The 11,242-nt window shown below is 35.4% G+C and overlaps 1 protein-coding gene across 8 annotated transcripts in view; it reads left to right on the forward strand.

Annotated features, from left to right (window-relative positions):
* Nucleotides 1-10,883, forward strand: part of LOC139136648 (polyamine-transporting ATPase 13A3-like) — an 84,937-nt gene extending 74,054 nt beyond the window's left edge. For all 8 annotated transcript variants that reach the window (XM_070704422.1, XM_070704424.1, XM_070704426.1 and 5 more), the window contains 8 exons: nt 155-307; nt 646-742; nt 3,696-3,768; nt 4,697-4,847; nt 5,710-5,858; nt 6,594-6,682; nt 7,200-7,283; nt 7,731-10,883. In XM_070704422.1, the coding sequence (XP_070560523.1) occupies nt 155-307; nt 646-742; nt 3,696-3,768; nt 4,697-4,847; nt 5,710-5,858; nt 6,594-6,682; nt 7,200-7,283; nt 7,731-7,931 (997 nt within the window). In that variant the 3' untranslated portion in view covers nt 7,932-10,883. The remainder of the gene's footprint in view (nt 1-154; nt 308-645; nt 743-3,695; nt 3,769-4,696; nt 4,848-5,709; nt 5,859-6,593; nt 6,683-7,199; nt 7,284-7,730) is intronic.
* Nucleotides 10,884-11,242: the final 359 nt, after the last annotated feature.

The following is an 11,242-nucleotide window of genomic DNA, read 5'->3' on the forward strand; positions in this document are numbered from 1 at the left end:
AAAATGTTTTCATGGAAACAAAGGTAGGCAGAAGATATCAACACATACAGAACACGTATGTGAAGTAACAGATAAGAAACGTACGAGACATTGCAGTGCATTCTTCAATATAATTTAGCTCTATTTGATCAAAGTAACTCTTTCTTGTTATCAGATATTATGTTGGTATGTGCGGTGATGGTGCTAATGACTGTGGCGCATTGAAAACAGCGCATGCTGGGATATCCCTTTCGGAGGCCGAAGCTTCGGTTGCGTCGCCGTTTACTTCCAAGACGCCAAATATAGAGTGCATACCGTTGCTAATAAGGTAATATGAGCCCCTTTATATATTCGTCATTGTGTTAATGTATGTATGTATGTATGTATGTATGTATGTATGTATGTATGTATGTATGTATGTATGTATCACGCATTTTTTCTTATGTAAATCAGTAAATTTAAAACGTCAACTTATGTAAGTCTTTTCAGACTTGCTTGCATTTGGCCCCGAAAACATTGAGACGCATTGGTTTTCCACATTTCTGCAAAAGCAGCATTCTTGTGGCATTGTATCATTTAAAGGTAACTTGAATGAGGCAGAAACAAACGTTCCGTGATGGAGAGTACCACTAAGGTATACCAATTACACGGCCTTGTTCGTTTCAGGGAAGGACGCGCTGCCTTGGTAACATCTTTTGGCATATTCAAGTACATGGCGATGTACAGCATGATCCAATTTATTTCTGTCGTGATCCTGAACACGGTAAGATATATTTTGACCAAGGATTCGAAGATACCGGTTTTAAAATATCAACATATAGTAAATGTTGCCATGAGCGCAATTAACAGTGTAAATATCGATATAGGAAGTGATAATTCAGAAAACATTTTTGGTAAATATTTATTACAGTCTTTGTCTATTTAAATATCTCTCTTTCTTAGATGTTATTAATTTTTTCTCCGTAAGAATTTAAACTTCGTATTCCAGTTTGAAGGACGTATGATGTGAGCTACCGCATGTAGCTCGGGGTAAATATCATAGCTGATCGGCATACATCAGGCAGCACTGTAAAGTTAAGTGTTCAAGGATAGAACACAATTAAACGCCTTTTTGTAACACTTTTTAAACGCGTCTAGACGTTCAGAAATGTAACACTTCGTGTTCAACCAATGTTCAATTTTTCAACACACGTGTGCAGATTTTGAACACTGCGTGTTCATCAGACATTATATTGGACACCATGGTGTTCCATATCTGAACACACGTTGCACATGAAATGTGTTCAAAAAATTGAACGCATTTACGCGTTCAAAGGGCTGTAACACTTTTTGAACGCATGGACGCCGTTCAACGATAAGTGTGTTAAAGGTTAGAACACATGATATGCACTTGTTGAACACCTTTAATTTTGGGCGTTCAGGGGGTGTTCAAGCCTGGAAATAACAAAACAGACCACTGATATTCAGTAAAATTATTTTATTTAAAAATACACAAAAATTCCTTGAGTAAAATACAATTATTTTTATAGTATAAATTGGGAAAATAAACATGGCCACTTTGTAAAGTTTGTCAGAGGAAAACACCAACGGTGTTAACACCTTCCTATCAAAACATAAACAAAAGAAAATCCACATAAACACAGTAGATCGTTTTCAAACAATATGAACAAAGTAATGACAAAACAGGTTTTACTTAAATATTGTGGATTACGTTATATGTTCATACTTGTAAAAACGTACAAAAACATCTGTTCTGAAAAAGCTCAAAATTTGGCTTACTTGAATATATCACATTCTGATAAGTCCTTATGTCTTAAAAATGTCTGAAATGTCTTTAATGTCTCAAAAGTACAAATTTGCGTATTTCATCATAACTTGTATATATATGATTAGGATAATCCCTGGAAACCTGTACTCCAAATATTAAAGGAATCGTGTCGGCCAGTTTGAAGAAAAAGCTTGTGATGTAAAAATTTGAGGACACACATTCACACACATTAACCTGTGATATAAGCTCTGCGTGCTTAACAGCAAAGCTAAAAACAGTAACAAATCGAGAACAAAAGACGTGTTGAGCTACAATAAAAAATAATCTAAGATTTGGTAGCAGGCTATGATCAACTAAATATTACTAGAGCATAAGCCTTCAAAGACGTGAAGTCTCCTTCATCAGATGCAAGGGTGGAATGAAGATTTGAAGCAGAAAACGACAGAAAATTCAGTGTGAAAATTTCATAAAATTCAGAAATTCAGAGTGTACATTTTTCACTGTGAATTTTCTGTCGCTTTCTGCTTAAATTCTTCATTCCACCCTTGCATCTGATAAGGGAGACTACACGTATTTGAAACTTCACTCTCCAGTAACATTGAGTTGATCATAGTGTTCTACCAAAGCTCACATAAATTCAGAACAAAAATACAGAAACTTATCAAAATTCAGTTACTGACCTTCGAAAGTTTCAATCAACATTAGAGATGAACTGAGGTTCTCAAGCTTGTTTCAAGACAGCTACCTGTACCCTCATCTTCTTTCATTTCTGTACCATCAGCTTCTGTAACAACTCTTCGATTTCACGTTAATCCAACTTTTCACATCCTGAAAATAATGCAACAATAAGTAATATGGCGACATGAGACTTCAAATGAAAGACAAGGTGGCCGTATTAGGTCAAGGAAAATGGGTGATATTGGTAAACAGTGCCTCTCTTCGACAATGTTACAAAATTGGCTTCTTCTTGTCATCAACTGATGAAAAGTAAAGGAAAAGCCTACTCTCATATGCTGAAACAATAGAGTGTACACTCTGCGATGTTTACTATGTTTTAAATTTACATGCGATTGTGATTACTAAAAGACATGTGTTAGCTGTGATTACGCAGCGGTAATGTGGCATATCGATCCCGCTCGGGTCAAGGGTCATCGCTACAGTTCTGCGGTGATGACCCTTGACCCGAGTGCGATCGATACGCCATGGCCCAAAACACTGCTGCGTATTCACAGCTAGTGTATGGTCTACCAGCCACTGAAAGAAAAAACGGATTCTTCACGTATTTTAGCTATTTCAAAGTACTATACAAATAATTTCAAAGGATAAAAATACAGATGCCTCAAAATTTAACACATTTTACTATTTTGGAGAGAAAACTTATCCTTTCTGGTCTTGCTTCCGCATGATCACGACTTCAGCGTACGTTTTCAAGAAAAATGTCGCAACTTCCGTTTTGATGCATGACGGGATAAGAAAAGGCAGCAAACTTGAACACCAAGTGTTTAGAAGTAGAACGCCTCTTGCACGCCGATGTTAAAATTAAAACGTTCATGGTTGTTATCTGATTTTCTTTTCAAAATTTCAAAAATTTAACCCGTAATAATTGTTAATTGTTTTACAGTATTGTAAAATTTCTGTAATGCTGAGTTTTTGAACACTTGAAGGAGATGGTTGTTATCACTCCGTTTTCAGGTTTAGAACATCATTGTTAATAATATGAACACTAGTGTTAACAACATGCACACTATCCGTTCAAATTTGAACACCGAAATCTACATTTTGAACGCGTAAAGACGCGTCTAGCGTCCACTATTTTTACAGTGAGGGATAAGTGCCAGTGTGTGGGAATGACCGATCGTAAAGCCCTACGTAGATGCGTGCATCTTATATCTAGTGTACCTGGAATCAAACACAGAATATATATTCTAATCAGTATTTTTCTTCACAGCTGAATTCATTTCCCGGGGATTGGATGTTCATGTATTGGGACATTGCTATAACTCTTGTGGTAGCACTACTGAGTAAGTATAGAATAGTTTAAACTTGGAAAAAGTAGATAGATATTTCGATATTAAATTTATTCTTAATTCATACTGTTGTCTTCATTAAATTGGAATTGTATCTTCAAAACGAAGAACAAACGCGATGATTCAGATACAATAAAGCTTACACGAATAATTATACAATCACATTGCCGTTTTAAAAAAGTTTCCAAGAGAAATAAGGTATGGTTTCATTTTCTAAGATATTGAATTTGACAAGGGAAAGATTTAAAAACCAATGTCAAGTACCCAGTTTTACATTTAGAATGACAAACTTTCTTAAAGGATGACATAATTCATTATATGATGATATAGACGAGAAAATTGGTGGCAGATGGACTTAGCGGGGGGGGGGTGCTTAGGTTCGATCATTTTGAAGAAAGAAGTTTGTCCTTTTTTCTCCTATCATAATTATAAATTTCTATGAAGACCTTGCCTTTGTTGCGATTTCGAATAAAAGGGATGAGCAGTTTATTTAAGATAAAAACGTGCCAAGAGACTGAAAGGTTTAGGTTTAAATATCTGCTATACTATGTTCAAGGGAATTTTCAACCATTTTTTCATAATCAAGAATAAAAGTCAGCGGTTTGAAGTGAAAGATTTGCTATTAGACAAATTACTTATAATTTACTGATATCTGTCACACCCAGTGTTATCCCTATATGGTGAAATTTCATTTTCTATTTTCACAAAAAAACCAACATAGTGAAACTCAATTTACTTCACAGGTTTTAGATGTCTGCGTCAACTAAAGAAGCATATCAGGCAGATTTCATTTAATACTGAGTGTTCTAAAACTGTACATGCCTTCGAGGCGAATGCTACCGTACAAAATGCATATTTTGATTTTTGGTTCAAAGATTCTGACTGAATTAATGCTTACTGAACTGTTTTTCCTTTCCCCAAGGTGGTCGAAATCATGCGTACAAAAAACTAGTTCCCAAGAAACCTCAGTCTCAGCTGATGGAAGCACCACTGATCTTCTCAATGGTTGTCATGATCCTTTTACAACTGATTTTCCAGGTTTCCGGTTACTTTGTCCTGACAACAAGACCATGGTAACCAGTTTCTTTCCTTGTATTTTATAAATTTCGCCCAATAATGATATGGACTGATCAGTCGATCGTATAAAGCCCTTTGCGTTACCGTAGTGTTTCACGTAACGTTGTTTTAACTATAGAGAAACTGGTATTTTTCCTTCGAATTGATCAACTACAAACTGTAAATGCTTAGGTGCTGTACGATTTCAGTTTACAATGTGTGTACAGGTGTGTATTGTTACTGTACAGATAAAGTGATTACCCTGTAAGACAAGTCATTATCACAGAAAAATATGCCACATAGAAGGGAAAACATACTTGAACTAAAAAAATTATGTAAACTTCAGATAATTCTGAATTGTAAGTTTTCGTTCCTCGAATAATATTGACCTTGTATTCTCACATTCCTGGCCACTGGGAGTGCGGGATCGATGGTGTGGGAAAAATCGATCCCACACTCTCAGAAATCGTCCCACACTCTGCAGTAAATATTACACGAGCTCTTATTTGATGATTAACAGTCTGTTTCATTCCACGCGCAAAATGTTATCCAATGGCACGACGAGTAATACATGGACCGGAACAACAAAGTAAGCAGGTCAGAGTACAGTGGCAGACGACAGAGTTGTCACGATTTTAGATAATGTTGTACGTGTCCAATGTAAAGTTAACGCATTTTGTGGTCATGTGAGAAAAAGAATCTCACACACCAAGGACCTAGGATCAGATTTCTCACAATCGTTGGGGATATTTTGTCTCACACGAGCCGCAGGCGGGTGTGAGACAAAAAATCCACAACTCGTGTGAGAAATCTGATCCAAGGTCCTTGGGGGTGTGAGATTCTATTAATCTTTGTTTTTCATTCAATATCTCTCGTCAGGTTTACCCCTGTTGTACCGGTCAAGGGCGAAATGAACATCCTTTGTTATGAGAGCACAGTGGTGTTCTACGTCTCTGCCTTCCAGTACATATCGGTGGCGTTTCTCTTTTCTAAGGGACCACCATTCAGGAAACCAATCTACACCAACGGTATGTACAATGTCAGTTATCACAAATACATCAATGAGGGAAGTAGAATTCCAATAGTTGCAATTCAACAGGTGGTAGCCCACACAAGATGTATACCTTGAAAAAGATGATGTGTGAATGACGGATAATTAAAATTGTTTGGGGGTTTATTTAAATGATCAAATGATAATTTTAATTTGCTATCAATGCTGAGCAACATTGAAAAGTCGATAATTTTCTAATATGTGAATCGACAAGAAACAGACGGAATTTTCAAACCAGCTTAAAATTGTAATGTGTCAATCATGCGCAGACATAACATGCCCATGGAGATGGCATTTCAATAGATTTTTATTCGTTGGACACCCTCAATGATGCAAAACAAACATACACTTATATTTGTAAAGTGCTAACATGTTGTGTGGTCTTTCTGAGATTCCCTTTACGTAAGAATGTGTGTTTTAGGTCAATGAACATTAACAGTTTATATATATACATATGTATATTATATAGATACATATATATAAATACATATATACATAATTATCATGAAACAAATATATATATATATATATATATATATATATATATAATATATATATATATATATATATATATATATATAATTATCATGAAACCAGTCAATTTCTTAGATTTAACCAACGTTGCAAATCTTGTTGTCCTACTGGTTTGCATTTCATGCTGCGTAATATAACTCCTATCCATGCTAACGTCAATACAATTTGGTTCTTACAGTCCCCTATACTCTGGGATTGATTATATTGACCGGTATTACGGTGTACTTGGTTCTTTATCCTGCTGCAAAACTGAGAGAATGGTTCTTGGTGAGTTCATATATTTAATAAACTGACACACACATAGCCAATCAGCGGTGGCGTTACACTCTGGCTCATTTTTTAAACAAGGAAGACTTAGCTTTTTGACATGTTACGTGTATGATAAGTACGCGTGGATGCAAAATCATACATTGATACAAAATGGTGTTTCAAAGTTTCGACGTGATAAAGCAGAGTCAATCGTGACTGGTGTACGTCTTCTTAAGATACCCCCACTGCTTAGAGTATAGCAGAAACTGTGACGACCGTAACACATGTACGAGAGAGAGAGAGAGAGAGAGAGAGAGAGAGAGAGAGAGAGAGAGAGAGAGAGAGAGAGAGAGAGAGAGAGAGAGAGATGAAGGCTACCATTGACATGATCAAATTTGAGTGTATTAATCACGATATTTCCCATCGAATAGTATAGTGTACGGTGACAACATTCAATTGTTGACGTAATATGTGGCAATTATGGTGCAATTATGTTATGCCTTATCGCGTATTCCTTTTACGTTTGTACCTACAGTTGATGTACATTCCTGAGTTCCTCTTCCGAATAGTGATTCTTGCACTATGTCTGGCTAACTTTCTAGCGGCAACTTTAATTGAGGCAAGTACCTACTTTTGTATATTCATTTGCCATATTTGATGTTTCAGGTTGCAGAGAACTTAAATTCCATAACTTTTACTGACGTTTACCCTTCAAATGCAAAAAAAAACGTTTCACCATTTTGCAAAGTTTACTTTTATATAGTAAAGAGAGCTTCAAAAGTTCCAGATTTGTACTCAAGGAATTATATATCCCGATAATAAAATGTAGACATAAATAAAACTGCAGACGATCTTAACATGTTTGAAACCGGCAATTTTATTGTATTACCACTTTAGTTTTTGATCAAAGTTTAATTTGAAAAAAGGTCCCAGTTTTGATCAAAGATTTATTTTATTAAAAAGTCCCACGACTAGACCTGCACTCCTGCACCTGTACTGCCTAACGTTGAAGACTAGCTAAACTGATATGTCTACAATTCTTTGACATTACCTTGGTCTCTTGCAGGTATATATCGCTAATAGCATGTTCGTTAAAGACATACTGACATGCAAGAAATACAGAGGCTCTCACACTTTACCAAAGCATATGCAGATCCAGCAAGAATTATCAGCCGATGCTCATTGGCCACCAGTAACGCACAACACGGAAAATTCTGGCCCATCCAAGCGTGTGGCTTCCATGCCAACGGTCGAATCGAGTTTTTAATGATTTTAGAATGGTTTTGAAACAGAAGTCGCTTTTTATACAACTTGTGTCGGCGTATGAAATGCCTAATATCCCCGGATGTGTGCACCTTACTTTCCAAAATGGGCTGTTTATAAATGAATCCGGCTCGCATCTGTTCAATGTTTGACAATTCCACCACAGAAATGGAGGACAATTATGAAGCCTTAATCTACCAGCATTTTCAGATTGATTTCGAGTACACATATATTTAAAGTATGCAGATGAATACAATAATTTCTCCATGATATATAAAAGCATCATTTTCTGATTATTCATCAAATAATACGTGATAGCAATACGTACGGTAGACAAGCACCACAAATATAAAAGAAGACAACAAGATACTGTCTGTCTTTTTTCGCGATATAAAATGCAGTTCTGTATGTTTAACTCGGAGGACGATGCTATTATGTAAGGGTAGAAATCGCCTCGGGGACAAGTATTTGAACTCTTAATTGTTACACTCCTTTTTCAATCTATCACTTGTGAGGGCTCATTGTAAAGCTCTTGGTGTATGAAAAATTTCCATTGTATTTTTCGAAACAGGGTGGCACCCTATTTGAATTTTAATTATTGGGAAATATTGGGCAATTTGTTTCTACTGTATCAAAATTTGAACGGAGTACCCGAGTTTATCCTTGATTTTTATAGAGAGTGGTCGATAGCTTCCTTGGGAAAAGTTTTAGTAAAAGTTTAAGTCTTTCACTTTTGAGACTAATTACTTTAAAGAATGGCTTTCGTAGAAGCAACTGTTTGAAATCAGTGAACTTTACTTGTTTTATTCATTTATGATTAAAACGCAAATAGGTGTGTAATGGACATATGCAACAGTGTATTCACTATCGACTAATAAACTGATCCCTAGATTATTGTATTAACTTTCAAAAGAAGCCTCGAAGAGACAATATGCAACTATCTATTCACTATCGACCCATAAACGGGTCCTTGCATTGTGTGTACTCTTCAGAGTTGTAGTGAATATAGGCGGGAATACTCATAGGCCTAATGGTTACAGAACAAATCCTCTTGTTTAACACACACTGCAAGTTTTTCATTTGATAAGATGATAGCGATAACCCCGGAAATTATTAATTTTACCCATTAGAATATATAATGTTTCAGTGATGTGTGATGAAGTATATCGCATTAACATATCTGTATAGATTTGGTAAGAGAAATTGGTGTATTCAAAGTTTGAAATGCTATGCCATCAACTTCTAATGTGTTCAACTATTTCTATCGTTTCTCGTTTTTAAATAATACTTGTATTCTATTCCTGCAATAATTTTTCAATCTGCTTGGGCAAAAAGGTAGTAATCTTCTCTCAACTGCTCGTCATATTTCTAAAAACGCGGGAATCATTGATTTTGAAAGAAATTGTGATGCAAATTAATTACTGACTAGTCGAACGTGGATTTTAGGATAAAAGACAGGTTATCATTAATTTGTTTGTGAGATTATGTTTGGAAATTTCTCAGATGATTGAGACTTTTATTTTAGTGAAAAATATTTCGGACATGCAATCAGTGAATTTATTCATTTTACTGAAAGTTAGTCAAGTCCCGATCAGATTACGTAACTACAATAGCGTGCCTGTTTTAAAGTTGTGGCGTTCATAGTCTCATTCAAAGAACTGCTATTTTATCTGGCATTACATGCTTTACGGGTTGGAACAAATTTAATGATCGACATGTGATCTAATGTCGATGATTTTTAGTTGGCTTAGGAGTTCTAAACATAGATGCTACGTTTTTGAATTTAGTGTAAGTATTCACAATTAAAAATTTGTTGGCAATGCCTTTAGCATGCTCAGTTTATAAAACCGTCTAAAATGTGAAACTAAGAAGATTGTATGATAGATTTCGTTTAGAGATTTCAAGTCAAAGTGATTTAATGGAACTATTAAATCCGTGTTTTCCATCGACCCCAATCAGATGGCTATTGACGTTTCAGGGCGCCCTCTACGTGATAGCTTGACGGTTCTCCACGCCTGAGAACATACGACCGTGTAATAAATATCAAACTACGAGGGAAAATATGACAATGGGTACCATGCTTGAAGGCCATTTGACGTCTCCTAAACACCTAGGGGCGGCTAATTTTAATAATTGTCATTTTTAACGAATTGTATTATCCCTGTTATATATCTGTAATATTCGAGAATTGTAAAATATATGTAATATGAATTGTAAGACATTGATGTATTTTGTAAATGAATTCAACACGTGGACACAAGCAATACACCTTCCATTACTATTCAAGAGGCTTCTAGATTGCAAATAAATAGAAGTGTAATCATGTAGATAGAGGTAATTAAGTGTTTGTGGTCAATGAAAAATAATTTTCGCATCTATTGTTATTCGTGTGCTTTGTTTTTACATCGTCTACTCTTACTGGTCTTGAGTATGAAGTGAAAAGAGGGCGACATTTTTATCGATTCGTTTTTGTCTTTGCTACATGTATTTCAGCTATAATACTTGTCGTTTTTTGTATTTTTAAAAACATGTGATGCAAGTGTATTATGTCATGGTCAACAATTCGTGCACCATCAAAATGTCTAGTCAGAAATTACATAACAGTTAGCGAGTATTGTAAAATCGTTCGACTGATATTATATAAGTCCATGAATGAATTCGCAGTCACAGTTTTGTATCAGATTTTGCTTAGATGTGACCTATACGCTAATGAGCTAGAGATGTAAATTTCACAGTTGTTTTAACATTTGTCGGAATCGGTAAATTTGATCTATTCCAAGGAAAATAGGCCGGAGTAGACAGTGAACGCGTAAAAAGAATATTATTATTTTTAATTGTGAGTGTAATTTAGCATCAGACGAAATCATACTCCAGTATTTGGTCACTTTAGTGGGACGAAAAAGAACAAGTGAAATTTTATGTGTAATATCTGAATAAAATGAGATTGATATTTGAATACTGTTAAGTTCCATTTTTCATCTTTCCATCACATTTTCAGTGAGTATAATTTTGACACCTACCTTACAGTTACAATAGGTTCAACTCGCCAGCAAAGCCTGTATGTGCGTAGTGGGTTTTGTTTATAACTGAATTTTATCTCGGACTAGAATTCTCATGTCGATAGTATTGTTACACATGGTTTTTAACACCGGAGAATTGTGTTTGCATATGTCTAATGCTTCGTGTTGTAACATAATTTAGGAGGGAGAATCCTGTCTAAGTCGCGACTCTATCCCTAAAATTATTTGTTATTGGATATGACCCTCTTAAAACATGATTAATAAGATTGTCACTCTCACATACTTCAAAATTCCC

The sequence above is a fragment of the Ptychodera flava genome, chromosome 7 (genome assembly GCF_041260155.1).
Source record: "Ptychodera flava strain L36383 chromosome 7, AS_Pfla_20210202, whole genome shotgun sequence".
NCBI lineage: Eukaryota > Metazoa > Hemichordata > Enteropneusta > Ptychoderidae > Ptychodera > Ptychodera flava.